This window comes from Canis lupus, chromosome 9, assembly GCF_048164855.1.
Source record: "Canis lupus baileyi chromosome 9, mCanLup2.hap1, whole genome shotgun sequence".
NCBI classification, from domain to species: Eukaryota; Metazoa; Chordata; class Mammalia; order Carnivora; family Canidae; genus Canis; species Canis lupus.
Genome location: NC_132846.1, coordinates 3,191,715 through 3,211,803, shown reverse-complemented (window position 1 = coordinate 3,211,803; position 20,089 = coordinate 3,191,715). Strand labels below are relative to the sequence as shown.

The 20,089-nt window shown below is 54.1% G+C and overlaps 1 protein-coding gene and 1 long non-coding RNA gene across 4 annotated transcripts in view; one reads left to right on the top strand and one right to left on the bottom strand.

The window, feature by feature from the left end:
• Positions 1 to 2,521: 2,521 nt before the first annotated feature.
• On the top strand, positions 2,522 to 6,390 carry LOC140639610 (uncharacterized). The gene is made up of 2 exons (XR_012036270.1): positions 2,522 to 2,817; positions 3,023 to 6,390. It is a non-coding gene; the product is annotated as an uncharacterized lncRNA (long non-coding RNA).
• The window catches only part of SLC24A4 (solute carrier family 24 member 4), a 159,174-nt gene continuing 142,756 nt past the window's right edge, over positions 3,672 to 20,089 (bottom strand). For all 3 annotated transcript variants that reach the window (XM_072837795.1, XM_072837796.1, XM_072837797.1), the window contains 5 exons: positions 14,958 to 15,124; positions 10,267 to 10,381; positions 6,893 to 7,005; positions 6,297 to 6,362; positions 3,672 to 5,085 (listed from right to left, as the gene is read on the bottom strand). In XM_072837795.1, the coding sequence (XP_072693896.1) occupies positions 4,933 to 5,085; positions 6,297 to 6,362; positions 6,893 to 7,005; positions 10,267 to 10,381; positions 14,958 to 15,124 (614 nt within the window). In that variant the 3' untranslated portion in view covers positions 3,672 to 4,932. The remainder of the gene's footprint in view (positions 5,086 to 6,296; positions 6,363 to 6,892; positions 7,006 to 10,266; positions 10,382 to 14,957; positions 15,125 to 20,089) is intronic.

Here is a 20,089-nt window from a genome sequence, read left to right as displayed (position 1 = left end):
TTCTCCAGGATGAAGGGTTTTGTTGGCCTTGACCATGGAAAAGTCCCAACCAACATGTTACATAAAAAGCAACTGTTTAAATTCTGGCAACAGTGGGAGCAGGTGCGGGTCATGCCCACGTCTGTCATCAGGCCTTTAACCAAGGAGCAACCGATCCCAGCCCCACAAATCTAATGGCGGAGAAGCTCCACACCCAGGGGCAGACTCTCACGGAGGCACGGGGGTATTTTCAGCTCTTGGAGCTGCCCTCCATCGCCCCCGGGTCTGTGTCAGGGTATTCAGACCACAGACATTTCCACAGACTGGAAGGGACGTTGTCCTCGGCTCTGTTGCGGAGCCTGTGTGGGACACCTGACCCTGACCCTGGACACGGATACCTGCACGAGGTGAGGGGAGACCCTGGGAACGAGAAGATAAAAGGTGACCCAAAGCAGGGCCACCAGCCCCTGGCCGCATGTGGGGGTTCCACAGAGACAGAGGGAATTTGTCATTCAAACACAAGAATTGTTTAAAAAAGCTTTAACACCAGCCAGCTGGCTGGCTCCCTGGCGGTCATGGCCCAAGCAGCTCCACCCACGGGGCAGGACGGGAGGAAAGGTCCCATCCTCCCCGTTTTCTGTGGACACCTGTTTCTTGGCAGCTAGGCGGTATTGGGACAGGCTGGGGTCTCCCCCCCCCCCCCGCCCGTCGCCATCAGGCACCCCAGTCAGGCATCCCTGGTCAGAAGCAAGTGCAGCCACACCCACGCCCCTGGTCTGTGCCCCCAGGGAACGTCTCCTACAGCAGGACGAGGGGACCCTGCACCAGCCCCCTCACTGACTCCTGGTTCAGCTGCTCTCTGCGTTGGAGGGGTGGATTCCCCGCAGGCCCTCCAGCCCCACTCCTTGCAAGACCCATGCCGGGGGCAGCTGTGTGGCGCGCAGGAGCCCCTCTCTGGGCGCTGACCCACCAAGGCCAGCCACAGGGCCCAGGAGCACATGTCCACAGTTGCTGGGGGTCCAGACACTCCGAATCCACATGGGGAGAGTGGGGTCGGGGGGGCAGCCCTTCGGGGGTGTGCTGGGGGAGCTGATGGACTTCCTGCCACCTGAGAACTGCCCACAGAGCATTTTCAGAAATTTCTGGAAGTTTCTAGGGGCACAACCCTGTCAGGTGCCCTGGACTCATGTGCTGCTGACCCAAGCGGAGAGGGACACACAGAAGTCGTGCTCAGGGGGCCTTAGACCCGGGAGTGTTTAATCACGACAATATCCTGACGATTCTCACCCTGACAGGCAAGTTCCCGCACTGTTCGAGAGCCTGTCACGGATGCAGCACAGCCGTCTGTCCAGCCAGAGGGGAGGAGGGGGTGTGGGGTGGGATGGAAGGGATCCCGGGCTCCGTGCCCCCTCAGGGTCGGGGCCTCAGCCCGTATGAACCCCACGGCTGCTGACCAGCAGCAGCCCAAGCCGCGGGGGCCCCCGTGTCCCTCCTGCCACCCGCAGGGGGCTGTCCCCAAGCACAGGCAGTGCCCCTCCGGCCTGAACACCACTGGGGAAGGAGGGGAGCTTGGGCGCAGCATCTGCGGCGGGTGCTAGGGTCTCCTACCTTCCCAGGGGGGCACAGAGCAGACCCACTCCTTGTCCGCCCCAAGGAGAGAGAGAAGTGCCCGGAGGGTGCAAGGGCGTAGTGAGGGGCTGCCCTCACCTCCAAGACCATGGTTCGGGGCGGACCTGGCATCCCGAGGGCATCCCGGGGGCCGTGCTCCTGAGTGGGGTCCAGCTGCAGCTCATCAAAAGGCAAGAGCAGCAGCCTCTCCTTGGGGACCCAGGCTCCTGGGCAGCCCGGAGGCCCCCGGGTGGGGATCTGCAGGACCGCCCCAGGTGCCCGCTGCACCAGGGAGGGCTATGCCCTATGGCCTCTTTGGGTCTGTAACAGCAGTGGAGGGACAGTGGCAGCGAGACCCGGGCGGAACATCAATGAGCTGGGAGTTGCGCACCAGGGGGATGCGCGGACATTGGCAGGATCGGTCCCCTGCCCTGCCCACCGTGCCCTGGCCATCTGTTCTTCCCCTCATCGACCCAGAACCTGCCTCCAGGGCCATGTTTCCAGACACCACGCACCTAATGGCCCAGTCTGTGCCCGAGCTGCTGAGGGCGACTCCAACCTAGGGACGGACAGGAAGCACCTGCTCCCGACTCTGTAGACACTGTTGATCATGCAGCTCTTCGTGTTTCTTTCTTGCTCCCAATTGCAAGAGCTAGACTTACTTATGTTTTTTTATTGCCTATTTTTGAAGCAGAGTGATTGCCCCATGTTAATCAGCCTTGGGAATAAAATAAAGGGAGTAATTCTATGTAGTGATAAAACCATTATTTTAAAATGAAGGTCTAATTAATCAAGCAATTCTTGCAACTTGTGATGGAAAAATGTTTAGTTTAAAAAGAGGATCATCCACCTACAGCGTTTATGGAGTTTCCTGGATACAATGAATACATAGACCCTTTAAGGAAGTCGCATTGGCACATCACAGTCAAAAGAGAAGCAGCCAGCAGGAGAGCTCCGTGGACTAGAAACACGACTTTGTAGCCTCAAACTGCAGGTGCAGGACGCTGTGTCACCTCGGACAGACTCTCCCGAGGAAGAGCCAGGATTCGGTGTTCTCTAAAAGCTCTGCAAGGACTCAGAGAAGTGAACCCCGCCCGGCAAGGATGACGTCAGGGGACCACACGGCCCATGCTCAGAGGACAAAAACATCTTTTGGTCTTTACCAGGAAAACCCCAGGGGCGCTGGGGAGGGACAGCCATTAGGACACACACCAGGGCACGAGGGGTCAGGTAAGATCTACCACAGTTTTGACCTGAACCATGAGAACCACCCACGGGGCAGAGCTCTGTCCCCGCCCGCCCCCCCACCGAGGACGGCCCAGCCCTGGGTGACCGGGAGGGGGACGGCTGGCGGCTTGGCTTTTGTGCCGCACCTCACGGACAATTAACCCGGGGTCACCTCCTCTTAGTCAAGACTGTGCTTTCTGTTAAACAGGGAGGATCACCCCTCCTCACACCACAGGGCCATTCTGAGAATTGAGGAGGAGCAGACACAGCTTGGAACCCCAGTGGGCCTGGGAGACCAGGCCGAGGCCCGGGCTCTGATGTCCCCGTGTGTCCACTCTGCACTGATGGCCCCACTGGTGGCCTGGCCTCCCGCTCACCTCGCTGATTTCTCAGGAACATCACCTCTGCCTCCACCTGGGGGACCACTGAGCTTGGTCCAGATAGAGAAACAAGAGGGGCCTCCGTGTGGTGGAGCCACTAACACTGACGTGGATCCCGAGCGGAAGCCTGGTGACCAGGCCGCCTGCCTCGGATGCGATCACTTCCTCCTTCTGAATTCAGGAGGCCCTCGGCAAGCGCAGCCTGCATCCCACCTCGGGTCACGACCTTTGTTTCAGGAAGGAAAAAGCGATTGCATTCCTGCTCCTCACATACCATTCATGACCAGCCAATCGGCCAACGCTCTCTTCCCTCACGCTACCTGGGGCTTCTCCCGTACATTCTTCTGTGCAAAATATCCCAGTTATTAAAAGTGCATCAAATCCAATAGACTTTTGCAATAGAAATATTTAAAAAATTAAAAAACCCCACCTCTATATAAAACTAATTGTGCTTCCTTTTTTAGAAACCACGGATGGTTTGTGTTCATAAATCTTTTTAATATTGATTTGAGAGCTACGAAGCAGGTGAAAAATTGTTGGATATTTTTCTCTCTCTTTTTTGATTCTGCCTCCCATGCTGGGCTCTTCACACGGAGCCAACTCTAAGGCTCGAGAAGTTTAGCTCTAAAAGTGCCAAGTTCCAGTTCTCAGACCCGCCTCCAGGTAACAGAGAGCAGCTGTTTGCCTTTCAGGAAACATCTCTCATCGTCCACCACGACCCTGTGGCCTGCAGTCAGTCCGGCAGGCCACAACACTGCTGGGTACTGGGACAACTGGGCCTCACAACAGCGGTTTAGAGAGGACAGCGTTTAATAGAGGAAAGACAGGCCCCACAGGACACTGCACCGCCTCCCAGGGAAGGGCTGGGACGGCTGTCACCTGCCACCCCCACCGTGTCCCTGAATCAGCATCCAGGGAGAGTTGCGCACGCTCTCCTGGATCCCAAACCAGGAGCTCAGCGTCAGAGCAACGCGACGATACATGTGGGATTTTGTGTCCAAGAGGGCTCTCCTTCGGTGCCCAGCGTAGCCTTTCCATTTGGGATGATTCTTTTTCAAGTATGATGATCTCCAGGACATCTTATTTTTAACATTTCACTGTTCATTCTCTGAACGCATTGATAAAAGTGGTGAGAAAGCTCTCTCTTTCCTGCTGAGACGCTATTTGCATTTTAGTTTCTCCAGAGAAAGGGGTGGAGTGTTGTGCCCTTGGGCCCTCTCGCCTGCAGGTTGAGGCCCAGCGCTGCCTGCCGAGGTCAGAGGCAGGAGGGTCCACGAAGGACACGCGGTCTAAGGGACCCGTACCCGCCAGCCTGGGGGCGACGCTGCGGAACCACATTCCCACTTTGCACCTGCCCCGGGACCTCACAAGCTCCGATGGCCACCCAGTGACAGGAAGTCCTCACTGACGTGTCACGAGGGGCCTCCCCGGGCCGCCAGCTCAGGGACCTGCCAGGATGCTCAGACGGCAGCCCCGGAACTTGCTTGTGTGGGGAGGGCAGGGCTCCGAGGACACAGAGGAGGAGGAGGAGGAGGAGGAGGAGGAGGAGGAGGAGGAGGACGACGACGACGAGGACGAGGAGGGGGAGGAGGCCCCGGCTCGCGCCCAGTCGGCGACCACCATGGCTCTTCCGTCCGCGCGTGAAGAGCGGCCGGGACCACGGAGGCAGGAGACACTCACGCTGGGGCGGGTGGAAGGGAGGTCAGCGGGGCCCAGGGCAGCTCAGGGTGGCTCGGCTCTAGTCGTCCTCTCGGCACATGGGCAAGTTGACGAAGGTGAAGACGTTAAACTCGATCATGATGGAGAAGCAGAGGAAGACGGCGTACAGGGCCAGCACGCACATGCCCAGCTTCCGGTCGAGCCTCCACTTGTTCACGTGGATGCCGAGGACCTGCGGGGACAGAGCACGGGGCGTGGCCTCGGGGCGCGGGGACGCAGGAACGCGGAGGCTCTCCCGGGTGGGGTGGTGCTTGCCGCCGGCGGTGAGCCTGCTCCCTGGGACCCTTCGGGCTTCCACGCCTGCTGATGGCAGGTGAGCCCTGGCCCCAGGACACATGGCTGCTGCCCCCATGGGAGCACTTCTGGCGCCCCAGTCCTCAAGGCCAGGACTTCCTCTCGCGACAACAGGAACCTGCCCCAGCCCTCCCCCGGCTGCAGAGCCTGGTGTCCTCCAACCTCTCAGGCAAAACTCCCACGGTATTCTCTGGCTCACAGCCCGGCACACTTCAGCTTGGACCTCCTCCTCCTCCTCCTTCTTCTTTTATTTTTTATTTATGAGACACAGGCAGAGGGAGAAGCAGGCTCCCTGGGGGAGCCTGATGGGGGACTCGATTCTGGGACCCCAGGGTCACATCCTGAGCCGAAGGCAGGCGCTCGACCGCTGAGCCCCCAGGCATCCCTGGACCCCCTTCTTCTGTGTGTGTGTGTGTAGACGGGCTTGGAGCACACCCTCACTCTACATTCCTTCTAGACTCTCCTGTACTTCATGCCTGCCTTTCTCACCCCCGAATGGAGACTTCCTGGGGTTGGACCACCAGGAAGCACCACCGGTTCTGTGCAGACAGTGGTTCTGAGCTCCAATCACAGCACTGCCATTTCCTGCCCTGTGATCCTGGGCAAGCTACTGCCCCCCCGAGTCTTGATCTCCTGTGCACAATGGGAATGGCCTCACCGGGGCCATAAGGGTTGCAGGAAACACGCAGAGGCCCCGGGCGTGTGGAGTAGGGCAGCCTAAGGATCCAGCTCTGCGGTGCTGGCCTGGCTTGAGGCCTGCCAGTCAGGGGAGGAATCTCTCCCCTACCCAGAGCTGGTGAGGGGAGGCAGACGGGGCAGCGGGGACACAGGCACGTAGTCCAGTTGCTCCGGTGGGTTTTTAGCCACTCAGGGAACAATGGACGGGTCGGTGCCGACACTCTTGGCACGAATTGTGTCTGGAGGGATCCGAGAACTTGTGTTTCTCTGTTTTAACCCTCGTTGCTGTGGTGTGTGTGTGTGTGTGTGTGTGTGTGAGAGAGAGAGAGAGAGAGAGAGAGAGAGAGGCCCTGCAAGTGACTATATGGGATCAGAAGAAAAGATTCCAATTCTGGAACCATCAAGACTCACAGTGAGGGCGACAGAGCCCAGCAGCAACACCACCGAGTAGACCAGGCCCCGGCTGTTGATCTTTACCTGGAGAAATAAACACAGGAGCTCTGAATCTCTGTGCTGCTTGGGGTGGGGGTGGGGGCAATGCAGGGGTGAGGGTGGGAGAGGGGATGCAGGAGGTGGGGGTGGGGAGATGCAGGGCCTAGGGATGGGGAGAGGATCCATGGGAGGGGGTCGGGGCATTGCAGGGGAGGGGGCAGTGTTCTCAGAGCCTAGTGCCCCCAGTGTGGCCCTTCCAGGCCTGGAAAGCACGGGTGGGTGCTCCCCTGGGTGGGGGGCTGGGCAGAGCAGGGAGGTCAGTCCTGACCCTGCAGTGAGCAAAGAGGATGAGAAAGACGCATGCCTGTGGGCTGAGGTGCGGGGACTGCACACAGGGGCTCCCCCTGCAGGCGCCCCAGACTGTTCCAAGGCCTTCGTGGGAGGCAGAAGCCAGGGAGCTGGGGAGCTGGGGACCATGTGTCCCCCTGGAGCTCACTGCTGGCACAGGCCCAGCAGCCAAACCCACAGAGCGCATGTCTGGCATGCATGTGGCTCAGGAGGCTTGAGGAACTCACCGTGGACCCATAGTTAATGACCATGGTCTGCAGGCCCCATGGTATGCCGAGTCCCACCAGGATGTCGAACACGTTGCTTCCTATGGTGTTGGACACCGCCATGTCACCAAGGCCTAGGGCAGACAGTTGACAAATGTCAATCACCAGACTAGGTTTCAGAGACCCTACTAGTGTCCCACTGGCGCTGCTCTCCACAGAGGACTTCCTTCTTCATGTACCCCATACTTCAGAAACCTCTCATGAAGTCTCAGGGCCTCCCAGAGGCTCAGTCATGACCTTTAAGATTTTTTTTTTTTAAGATTTTACTGGATGGAAAGAGAGAGCAAGAGAAAGAAGGAGAGTATGAATGGTGGGGAGGGGTGGAGGGAGAGGGAGAGACAGACACCCTGCTGAGCAGGGAGCCCCATATGGGGCTCGATCCCAGGACCCAGGATCATGATGTGAGCAGGTGCTTCACCCACAGACCCCCCAGTGCCCTAACCCTCAAGATTCCTATGTTGGAGCCCTGACCCCCAATAGCTCAGAGTGTGGCATTGTTTGGTACTAATGTCTTTACAGGGAAAATCAGGTTAGAATGAGTCATTAGGGTCAACCCTAACCCAGGATGACTGGCGTTCTTACAAGGGGGACACATGGACAAAGCCCCAAGGGAACAAGAAGATGGCCACTGGCAAGCTAAGGAGACAGGCCTGGAGAAGACTCTCCCCACAGGCCTCAGGAGGAGCCAACTCGGCCAACACTTCGCCTTGGGCTTCCAGCTTCCCTGCCCATGAGACCGCCCGGGCCCATAGGTTCCGCGTCCCAGAGCATGGTGGCCCTGGAGACGGACACAGGCCCTCACTTTTCCTCCTGCCGGGTCTGGGGCTGATGTTCTGCGAGGACCCACTGGGTGCTTCCCGGTTACCCCGGAGGAGGGGCGTTGTCCTCGTGCAGCACACGATGGATCCGAGGCATGGGACAAGCCCAAGGTCACGCAGTGGCTGAGCGGCCCTGGCTTCCTGCCTGACTGGCCAGGATAAGGGCAGCCATGCCACTGAAGTACTTGACACCTCGAGGGGCGTTACAAAGTCAGACAATAAATATTCACAAAGACGACTCATGCTGGCGGACCTGTGCTCCTGCCTGGCCCCTTGGCTGTCCTGTGACACGCTGTCAGCACCTGGCGCTCACAAACCTGTGTGGGATGAGTGTGTGTGCAACACAAACGTCTGCAGCCATGGGGTACTCTGGTCCCTGAGGTGCTTGCAGCCACCAGGCTGGACGCTGACTCCCTGGCCTGCTGGGGTCCGCTGGGTCAGCCCCTCCTGCTGCCCCGTGGCTGTTGCCTGCCTGCGGGCCTCCCCCACGGCCTCAGGTTCCTCCTTCCTGAGTGACCTGCGACTCTGGCTGCTTGCTGCTGTTGGGGTGCTCACTCTGAGGGGCCGGGCTCTCCGTGTCGGGGCCGCTGGGCCGTCACAGGGATGTGGGCCGCCTCTGGGGAGGATGCAGTGCTCGCGTGGTGAGTCAGGACATACACCTACACCCGAAGCTCACAGGAGACATGAGGGTTCCTGGGTTTGGCGGACGCACCACCCCCCCTGCCGCCACCCACTCTCCGCACAGGGCACCGCTTCTCAAACTTCAGGAGCATAGGACTCCCTTGGGGTCCTGGCTAAATGCAGACTCCGACTGAGCAGGTTTGGGCAGGGGTTCTGTCCTCTTGGCCACGAGGGAACTGTTCCGGCCTTGATCATGTGTGTGTGGGTCCAGCCGGGGACATCACGGTCACTTCCCTGATGGTTGCCCCCTGTGTCTCGCCCCTCACTTTCCCCAGGAGTCGCTCTGACAGGACGTCCCCCTCAGAACCCCATGTAGCCCTGTGTCAGATGGAGCCCCTTCTTGATCTCACCCCCCGCCAGACCCCCAGCCTGCTGGTATCGTCCCCTCAGCCCCGACCCTGTGGACTCCGGGCTCGGCTGTTTCAAACGCACATTCTCCCGCTCCCTTGGACTTCCCCGGACCTACCCAGCAGCCCTAGCTCTGGGCAAACCTGTCCTCTCTCCTGCATGTCTCATTGAAGCTGGCACGACTGAATCCCCGTGGCCAAGGTCACGCCACCGCACATTGGCCAGGCCCTTGGTGCCCAGCTGCTTTCCCAGTCCCCGCTGAGCAAGCTCCTCCCCACAGCTTGTGCTACCTGGCACCTGTGCGCGGGACCCTACTCACAAATAGGGTCTCTGCAGATGCAGTCCAGTGAACACGGGGTCACATGGAGTTAGGGTGGGCCCTAGCGCAGCAGCCAGTGTCCTTGCAGAGGGAAGAACACCCCGTGTGGACAGAGGCAGACACGACCGTGATGCAGACCCAGAGCACACCCCTGCCTACAGCCTCTGGATGGAGCATGGCCCGGTCGCCACCTCGAGTTTGGACTTGTCTCCAGAACCCTGCGACGACCAGCTCTTGTCCTAAACCACCCAGTCATGGTAGTTCTGTTACGACGGCCCCGGGAGACGGATACACTCACCTTAGAGGTCAGTCGATTAAACCCTGTTCCCCTCCCTGCCCCTACTCCCTGCAAGCTTCCAGCCTAGGCCAACCACATGCCTACATGTCTCTCCCCTCGTGCCTTCTCGGGACCAGCTGTCGCCCCGCCCCTTCCAAATCAACCCTTTCTCCAAACTTGGAGGAATAAAATGTCATTCCTCGCTTTCCAGAGCCAACTTTCCCTTGGGCAGTTCTTTCCTCTCCCACCTTCCTTGAGCGTCATTCTATGATGGGACCGCAGCCCCCACCCCCATACTTTTGTGTATTCATCTGCGGAGGTCTACACGGGGTTACCTCACCAGCAGAAATACCACAGTAAGTGAAGGACAGCCCTTGATGGTCTTTGGTTCTGCCATTGAAGAGCACATGGGTTCTCCTGACCTTGCTTAGCCCGTGTCATGGAGTGAGCCCAAAACAAAACCCATAACCAAACAACCAAACAACCAACCAACCAAGCCACCAAACCCATTTACATGTTCTAGAACTTTAGGAAAACAGTTGGGAGGACAAGATACCCTTCCCTTTTTGCCCTCCTGGGTGCTGAACATGCCTCATTACCACTGTATTTGTTGTAAGAGGTCGCGGCTCAGCTTTGTTCAATGTCACACTGGTGATTTCAGAATAAGTTCATTTGATCCGAGCCTGCGTGAGCCCAGACTGAGGGCTTCCAGAGTCTGCAGGTGTTCATCTTGGTAGAGCCCTCTCCACGGTGGAATTTGACCCTGATGCTCTCCCGTCATTGGTGAGCTCACAGCTACTGGTCAGGAGAGCCACAAACTATGGGCTGGGCAGGGGCCGAGGGGCCCGCATGGTGAGGCTCATGGCTGGAGGGGCCAAGATGCCGTTCTTACCTTGTCTCGCCACGATTAAGCTGGCCATGCAGTCCGGGACGCTCGTGCCTGCTGCCAGGAACGTAATGCCCATGATGACATCGGGGATTCCCAGTGTGTACCCAATGATAGTCACCTGCCGAAGAGTTAGGAGGGACATGAGCTTGCGGAGAAACACCTAGGACCCCTGTGTACTCCGAGTGTTTCTAACTTGAACGTGGTGTTGCTGTTTAGTAACAATTAGAAAGTGACATAAACTGAAAACAAGACCGACAGACGACCACTGTCACCACTTTTTGTTGGCCAAGGGTTCTCAAACTTGTGCACGTGGAGAATCCTCTGGTGGCCTGGTGACAGTGTGGGCTGTGGGCCCCAGTCCCTCCCACCAGGTTCTGATTCAGGACAGCTGTGGTGATGCCCCAGAGTTTATGCTCCTATCCTGTCACCAGGTGGCTGGGACTGTCCGTCAACGGGTCTGGGAAACCACACTTGAAAACTATCACTTTAGGGTGTAGCCTTGGCCATTTTTTGGTGTGTTAGAAGAAAACAGAACCAGATTATACTAGCAACATATATTTTGCAGCTATGTGTTTCATACAACGACATACCGTGGATACCTGTCCACCTATGTCGTCATCTATGACACTACTTTAAATGGATGCACACCTTTCACTGAGTGGTAGAGTCTAGGCCAATCCCTCACCACTGGACACTGAGGAGATCTCTCTGTGCTCTTATGACCTCACTGCATGGGCAGTATTTCCCGAGCACTGACTGTATACCAAGGGTTCTACAGGTGAGCCGCACATGCAACCTCAGGTGCTCTATTATCACCACCCACCGGTGAGGGGGCACTGCAGTTACACTCATTTTACACCCAGGGAAACTGAGGCTCAGAGAGCTTAAGCAACTCTGCCTGTGAGCATGAAGCTGGTGAGCAGATGATCGGAGATTGTGGGCCAGGTCTTTCTGACTCTAAAGGTCATGCTCCTACCTCAACCTCATGTAGCTCTTTGGGTTCTTATATCTTACAGCTTCCTTAGGATGAGCTCTGAGAAACAGAACGGCCGGATGGAAGGATTTAAGGATACTGATGACAGTCATACCCTCTGCTGATAAACGCCCAACACTTGAGACATAGCTGGGCCCTGGGTAGCAGCCAGATGGAAAGCCCTAGAAGCATGTGGTTAACTCTATTCAAAATACTCATTAGTGGGATGCCTGGGTGGCTGCGTGGTTGAGCATCTGCCTTTGGCTCAGGGCGTGACCCCGGAGTCGTGGGATCCAGTCCCGCATTGGGCTCCCTATGGGGAGCCTGCTTCTCTCTCTGCTGTGTCTCTGCTGCTCTCCATGTCTCTCATGGATAAATAAATAAAAATAAAAAAAAAATACTCACTAGCTCTGGCTTGCCTCCTCGTCTATACAATGGGAACAGTGGCACCTCTTAGGGTTGTTCACATTTTTACTGAAAGCTCCAATCCCAGCGAATGGTCGTGTGATTTAGAACAAGCTGGTTTGCTTCTGTAAGCCTCAGTTTCCTCATATGTGAAATGGGTTTGTTAATAAAGACTAAATGAGAAAATGTGAGGGGACAGTGCCTGACGTATGCGAGACGTTAGCAGATGCAGGCCTTCCTTCTCTTGGGGCCCTGGTCTTACGATCCATGGGGGCAGAAAGTGTGGGGGTGTTCAGATTCACAGAGCTCAGGGAGGCCCCGGTGGAGCATGCTCTGAGCAGAGTTCGGCCTGGCCCATAGCCGGAGCCTGTGGACAGAAACACTCCCGGTCCCAGGGCCCCCTGGCAGGCAGTGCTCAGTGCAGCGGCTGCAGGTGCCAGGTGCACACAGGCCCGCCATAGTCTCTGCAAGAAGCGACCCTGGTGGGGGCAGCACAGGCATGGGAGGGGACACGAACCACTGAGCCCTCAACGTTCAGATCGCCCAGGCCCTGAACGACATCTCCACAAGCACAACTGAGCTGTGGCCGCCATGCTTCCAGTGGGGGATGCCGCATGTCCTGGGTTGTTTTGGCATTATTGGGGTTGCTGCCATTTTCCTCCTAAGTCACCGAACTACAAGGCTAAGAAGCTGGAGGATGGAAGAATCAAAGGAAGGTCTTGCATGTGTGCACGCGTGTGTATGCGCATATGTGTGTGCATGTATGTGTGCATGTGTGCATTATGTTATGCCTGCATATGTGCATGTGTATTCATATGTGTGTATGTGTGTGTGTGCACGTGTATGCGTTTGTGCATGTGGGTACATGTGTATGTGTGCATATGCGTGCACGTGTATGTGTGCATGTGTATGCATGTGTGTGTATATGCGTGTGTGTATGCATGTGTTTGCATGCATGTGCGTGTGACTATGTGCCCCCCCAGGGTGCTTTGGACTTGGGAGGCTGCCCGAGTGTTGCACCGCCTGGTCTCCAGCTCTGGGCCCCGTAAGTCCAGCTGATACTTAGGCCTCAGAGAGGGAGGCAGAGCCCAGCCCCGGGCTGACTGTGCACCTTCTGGAGGCCACGGCTCCCCTCTGGTCTTCAGTTTTCCCAGTGGTGCAAAGGTGCTAGATAGAACGCCGTTGTCAAAGGTTCCTCTCTCTTCACCCTGACATACAAGGATCGTTTTCCCTGGAACCTGAGGGGGGAGAGCCATAAAAGCTGGCAGGAGAAACAGGAGGGACCTCGCTGCCCCCCCTTGGCAGCCCCCGTCGGGGCATGAGGGAGTGAGCGCAGCGCCCTCTGGCCAGCACATCTTGCTTCGGTAGAAGGGACAGCTGCCACGGGGTGCTGCTGTCTGGACCAACTTCTCCTGTGAGGCTCGTTCTGTTCCCCTAACACTGAGGCGGGTGAGGTTCGAAGTCCAGGAAGGGTGCCCCAGCAGAGTGGTCCCTGGGCCCCGCTGTGCTGTGCCATGACTGCTCTGGGGAGCACAGCCAGAGTGGCGGGGCTGCGGGTGTTCACCATGAAGTGGATGTCCTAATATTGTTGTTTTCCGTAATCAGAGAAGAAGTCTCACCACTTCATTAATTTGATCTTCCCTAATCCTCATCCCTCCTCAAACGTCATGAAATAATACTTTTTCCCCCCTTGCAGTGTTTTGGGGAATGCACTTTTTCATTTTATTGAATTCAATTTGCCAACATAGAGTATAACACCCAGCACTCATCTTATGTGGGAAAGCACTTTAGTAAGAGAAATCACTGGATCGTTTTATCACATATAGAGACAGGCTGGGGTTAACATTACTCAGAAAAATGTGAATTTATAAGAATGATTCACATAAGGCATTGTTTCCATGATCCTTGATTGTCCTCCTTTTCTTGGGGGTTTGGATAGTAGCTATTTTCACCTCCTCCTGCATCCTGATGCTCACGCACATACACCCCCAGGCATCTAGGAGGATTTTAACCCTGATCTGAACAAAGCATGGAAGTAGCACTGGCTACATGTCACAGGGGAAATAGTTGTTCTCTCCAGTTAGGGGGCTGTCCTCGTGCTGCCAGCCCAGACCACGGTGCCTGGACAGAGACTTCCGTCCTCCCATTGACCTTCTGAGATGGGGTGATCATCCCCCTTTCGTGGGGAGGTGGTGACATGGCTCATGGAAGCTGCCAAGGTCTCAGACTGTAAGTGGGAGATCTAGGCTCCAAGTGCATCCCCACATGACCCCACATCACTCTCTCCCACCAAACTGCTCCCCTGGGGCTAAGGGACAGGTGGGCCCATGCTTCTCACACGAAGACTCACTGCCCGCTGCAGCTGGCACCAGGCGTCAGGAGGACTGAGACGTCCACTCGCTCACAATGAAGCTGGAGGCTGCTGACGGGCAAGCCTTATGACAGAAGCACAGGTGCCTGTCACGGTTTCTCCCCGTCCCTGGGCGCCCCACGTGGGAGGGCGAGGGAGGGGCCCACAGGGTGGGACATGGAGTGAGGCCTCGGGGTCCTGCTTGGCACCTCTCCAGCCAGCTCAGGCTCTGTACGGGGGCTGTCACACGTGGCCAGAGGAGCTTCCACAGAGCCAAGCCAGTGCCTCTCCATCTGTAAAACTTTGGTCCAAATGGTGTCTGAAAACTCCAGTAAGAAACTGAAGGGCAGTTCAGGAGAGTGGTTGAGATCATGGACTCAGGAGCCCAGCTCTAGAACCTACTGATTATGTAACTAATGGTATAATAGCTGATGACTGTGCAATTGGGCCAATTGCTCAATCTGAATGGATGCCTCAGTTTGAGGAATCTGTAGAATGGGTGTTATGAGGGCTAGAAGACTTTACTGGCAGGGGTTACATGAGGGCTGCCTGTGTTCCTCTCCCATTGACTCCAGTCTCCCCCTGCATTCCCCAAGGACCCTGGAAAGGAAGGGGAATGAGCGACTAGCCCCGCAGAGACCTTCACAAAGCATCCCCATCACCCTGCCATGGTCCTCTTCCCATCACACCTGAGCTGCATGTCTCAGAACCTCGTCTCCTGCCCCACTCTTGCCCGGAAGGCAAGTGCCATGCTGTGTCTACCCGCATATCCCCTGTGCCTACACAGCCCCACACACCTCTGCTGAAACCCCTTTCCCTGAGAAATAAGCCAACATCTGTGAAGGTAGGCGACTTGCTACAGGTGGCACAGCAGTGTCTGAGGTCGCTCTTGAATCCAGCTCTCCCACCTCCAGCGCGTGCTGGGTGGGGGCTGGCTGCACAGACCACCCTGCTTCCACCACTCACCAGCCACACCATTAGGTAGGAGAAGACAGCGATCCACAGTGTGGCCGTGATGAACGTGACCATGAAGTACTTCTCCCAGCGGGGCTTGCTGCAGTTGGGGATGGTGATGCACAGGAGGAAGATGAGTGGCCAGGTGAACACCCACTTGGCTTTGTCCCCTCTTGCCTCTGCAGTGGGATGGGGTGGAGCCCGAGGGGAAGGAGAGAAACACATACTGGGTTATACACTGGCCAGTCTACCTGTTCATTTTTTCAAGCCAAACAAGACAATGCTACTAATGTGGCTCTGAGCACTTGAACTTGGAATCACACACCTCCATAATGTCACCCTGGAAATGATTTAAACAAGACAATCCAGGGTCTGCTGACTGAATAACTTTAATCAGTCCAGATCCTTCATTTGTCAGAATAAGGAAAGCAACACCCAGAGCAGGAATGGATTTGCCCAGGAGAGCTGGGGTGAGGATGTGAAACATGGGTGGGCTCTGTAATCAGACAGACCTGGGTTGGTGTTCAAATGATCTTGAGCAATCCCATCAACTCCACTTCCTCCTCTGACAGTAACTGTTGTCTAACAGCAATGCCATAATCACTGTATGGAATATTTGCTGTGCGAGCAGGCACAGTGCTATAAGCACTTTGCATTTTAGTGATTTCTTCATCTGTTAAACACAAACATTTTCTCTCTCTTGGTTGTTGCAAGAATGACAGGATACATGTACATAAAAAGCTCGGCACACACTGCAGCACATAGTTGGTACTCTGGAAATCTCAGCTCTTTTGTTCCCAGGTCATATACTCAGCTTGTTGCAGATATAAGACTAAAATGCAGGTGTCCCTGGCTGGCAGGTGTTACCTCACTGGCCCCTACCAACAGAATCCACAAATAAATTAACCAAGGAAAAGTGGCTTCACTAAGCCACCGAGTGCAAGTGTAGTGTCCTTAACTAGCCACTGAGTACAGTGTATACACTCAGACTCAAAATTAGCTTTTGACATGTCAACCAAGTAGTGGAAGACAGACTTCTGAGGATTCTCTCCTCCACAAAAGCAATGAGAACACTGGCAAAAAATGGTCAGAATCAGCCTTTTTCAGAACTCTGGAAATTAACCAAAGGTGTGTAGTAAAACTGGCTGAGTTTACTTAAGAATATTGGCTTGAGGGCAGCCTGGGTGGCTCTGCAGTTTAGCGCCACCTTCAGCCCCGGGTATGATCCTGGAGTCCCAGGATCAAGTCCCACATCGGGCTCCCTGCATGGAGCCTGCTTCTACTTCTGCCTATGTCTCTGCCTCTCTCTCTCTCTCTCTCTCTCTCATTCTCTCTCTCTCTCTCTGTGTCTCTCATGAATAAATAAATTCTTAAAAAAAACTTTAAAAATATTGGCTTGATCTCAGTGAGAAGAGTGAGCTTTGTGGAGTTTTAACTTGCTCTATTTCCTATTCCTTTAGACCAGCTCTGGAGTAGCCTTGAAAACCAACATCCTGGTGTCCATCGGGGGCAGGACTGGAGCTCCTTCCAAGTCCATTCTCAGAGATTTCCTGGACGAGTCCACTTTCAAGGCTGTCTTTATTTTTCACAAATCAGAGCTCAACCAGTGTAAATAGCCTTTTCCTTAGGGGCATTTGTTGAAAACAATCAGAGGCAACTGTTGAGCATCACACTGTCCAAGGTGGTGGATAACAGTTGAGACAAACAATAAACTGACCAGTTTAAAAGGAAAAATTGGGGAAATGGGTTATTTATAGAGGGTTTTGAGAAGCTCTCACATATTTGGGAATCTAAAAGACCATAAGTATGCATAGGGCTGTGCCCACCGATATTTGCATGCTCAGTAAAGATTTGAGAATGCCCTAAGCTTTCATCTCTGCCTAATGTTGGGGGACTGAACACCCAAATAAAGACTAAAGTACATTTGTAAACTGTCTGCCTCAGTGTTAAAGACATGCCCCCAAACACATGCAGAACTTACTGGCAAAAACTGGAAAACTTAATTTGATCCAGGCATCTAAGGAAATCTCTGTGCAATTATTAGATGGCCTTAAAAGAACCTAGCAAATATTTCAGCAGCCACACACAATGAAGATACAGGTTTTACAGAATCATCTGAGAAAACTCACTAAACAAAAACAATAAATAGCAGCAAGAAGCAACCCTGGGAAGGGACAAAGACTTGATTTCTAGCATTGTCAGATTATTTTAAATGCCCAGTTTCCAATAATAAATTATAAGACACACAAAGAAACAAAGTATGGCCCATACAGAGGGGGAAAAAAATCAGTCTATAGAAACTATCTCTGAGGAATTCCAAACATTGGACTTACTAGATGTAAAAACAACTTTATTTTTTATTATTCTTTTAGAGTTTGTTTGTTTGTTTATTCATTTTAATAATCTCTACACCCAACATGGGGCTCAAATTCATAATCTTGAGATCAAGAGTAGCATGCTCTTCTGACTGAGCCAGCCAGAGGCCTCTGGACAAAGACTTTAAATCAGCTGTTTTACAATATTCACAAAGGAGTTTTCAAAATGTCTAAAAAATTAAAGAGAAGTAAGAGGATGGTTTCTCATCAGGGAGTATCAATAAAAAAGTAAAAACCATTAAAAAAGAACCAAGAGAAATTCTGGAGTTGAAAAGTAAAATATCTAAAATGAGAAATTCACTCTTGAGGCTCAAAAGCAGATTTGAGCAGGAAGAAGAAATCAATGACCTTGAAGAGAGGCCAGCTTAGATGATCTCATCTCAGAAGCAGAAAGAAAAAGGGGAAAAAGGCAGGAAGAGTATTTCGTAGAACTCATATTCAAAGAGCTCCCAAACCTGATGAAAAACATTAACATATACATTCAAGAAGGATACATATTCTTCTCAAGTTCACATAAAGCATTCTTCCCGACAAACAACATAGTAGGTCATAAAACAAGCATCGATACATTTAGAAGGTTTTTTTAAAAAGATTTTATTTATTTATTCATGAGAGACACACAGAGAGAGGCAGAGACATAGAGAGAGGGAGATACAGGCTCCATGTAGGGAGCCTGACATGGGACTCGATTCTGAGACTCCAAGATCTTGCTTTGGGCTGAAAGCAGGCATTAAACCACTGAGCCACTCAGGGATCCCCCATTTAGAAGGATTTAAATCATGTGAAGCATGTCCTACAACCACTCTGCAAAAGAAAGAACTTGCAACTTAGTAACAGAAGGAAAACTGGAAGTTCACAAATATCTGGAAATTAAACAACATGCTCCTAAATAGCCAACAGGGCAAAAAATAAATCATTAGTGAAATTAGAAAATCCTTTGAAATGAATGAAAATGAAAATACAACATATCAAAACTTATGGGATACAGGAAAAACACTAAACAGTGCTTAGGAATTTATAGCTATAAATGACCATATTAAAAAAAGAGGAAAGATCTTAAATCAATGACCTAACCTTCCTCCTTAAGAAACAAACAAAAAGAGCAAGTTGAGCCTAAAGAAAGCAGAAGAAAGAAATAACCAAGATTAAAGTGGAATAAAATAGAAAATTTTTAAAAAAGAGAATCAATGAAACTAAAAGTTGGTTCTTTAGAAAGATCAATGGGGTGTCTGGGTGGCTCAGCCAGTTAAGAGTCTGCCTTTGGGGCAGCCCGGGTGGCTCAGCGGTTTAGCGCCTCCTTCAGCCCAGGGCGTGATCCTGGAGACCGGGGATCGAGTCCCACGTCAGGCTCCCTGCATGGAGCCTGCTTCTCCCTCTGCCTGTGTCTCTCTCTCTTCTCTCTGTTTCTCATGACTAAATAAATAAAATCTTTAAAAAATATATTAAAAAAAAAAAAGAGTCTGCCTTTGGTTCAGGTCGTTATCCCAGGGTCCTGGGATGGAGCCCTGTGGTCGGGTTCCTGCTCTGTGGGCAGTCTGTTTCTCCTTCTCTCTCTGCCCCTGCCCTTCTGCTCATTCTCTTTCTCTCTCAATAAATAAAATCTTAAAAAAAAAAATCAGGGAGGAGCAAGATGGCGGAGGAGTAGGGTCTCCAAATCACCTGTCCCCACCAAATTACCTAGATAACCTTCAAATCATCCTGAAAATCTATGAATTCGGCCTGAGAATTAAAGAGAGAACACCTGGAATGCTACAGTGAGAAGAGTTCGCGCTTCTATCAGGGTAGGAAGACGGGGAAAAGAAATAAAGAAACAAAAGGCGTCCAAGGGGGAGGGGCCCCGCGAGGAGCCGGGCTGAGGCCGGGGCGAGTGTCCCCAGGACAGGAGAGCCCCGTCCCGGAGAAGCAGGAGCTGCACCGACCTTCCCGGGCGGAAAGGGGCCCGCAGGGAGCTGGAGCAGGACCCAGGAGGGCGGGGATGCCCTCGGGCTCCCGGGGACACTGACAGGCACCTGCGCCCCGGGAGAGTGCGCCGAGCTCCCTAAGGGCTGCAGCGCGCACGGCGGGACCCGGCGGGGCCCGGAGCAGCTCGGAGGGGCTCGGGCAGAGGAAGAGGCTCCGTGCAGAGGGCGCTGCGCGGTTCCAGGAGCAGCTCGGAGGGGCTCGGGCGGCGGCTCCGCGGAGGGGGCTGCGGGTCGGGAGCGCGAATCCAACAGCGCAGGCCCCGGAGCACAGGGCGCCGGGACACAGCCCAGGATCCCGCCTCCCCCGGGACAGGCAGAGGCCGGGAGGGCCCAGGACAGCGAGGACGCTCCTGCCCCAGCTGAGCAGAGCAGCGGCCCCGCCCCGGAGCCTCCAGGCCCTGCAGACGGAGTTCCTGCCGGAGGTGAATCCAGGTTTCCAGAGCTGCCCCGCCACTGGGGCTGTTCCTCCTGCGGCCTCACGGGGTAAACAACCCCCACTGAGCCCTGCACCAGGCAGGGGCACAGCAGCTCCCCCAAGTGCTAACACCTGAAAATCAGCACAACAGGCCCCTCCCCCAGAAGACCAGCTAGACGGACAACTTCCAGGAGAAGCCAAGGGACTTAAAGTACACAGAATCAGAAGATACTCCCCCGTGGTTCTTTTTTTTGTTTTGTTTTGTTTTGTTTTGCTTTTTGATTTGTTTCCTTCCCCCACCCCCTTTTTTTTCTCCTTTCTTTTTCTCTTTTTCTTCTTTTTTTTCTTCCCTTTTTTTTTCTTTCTCTTTTCTTTCCTTCTTTCTCTCCTCTC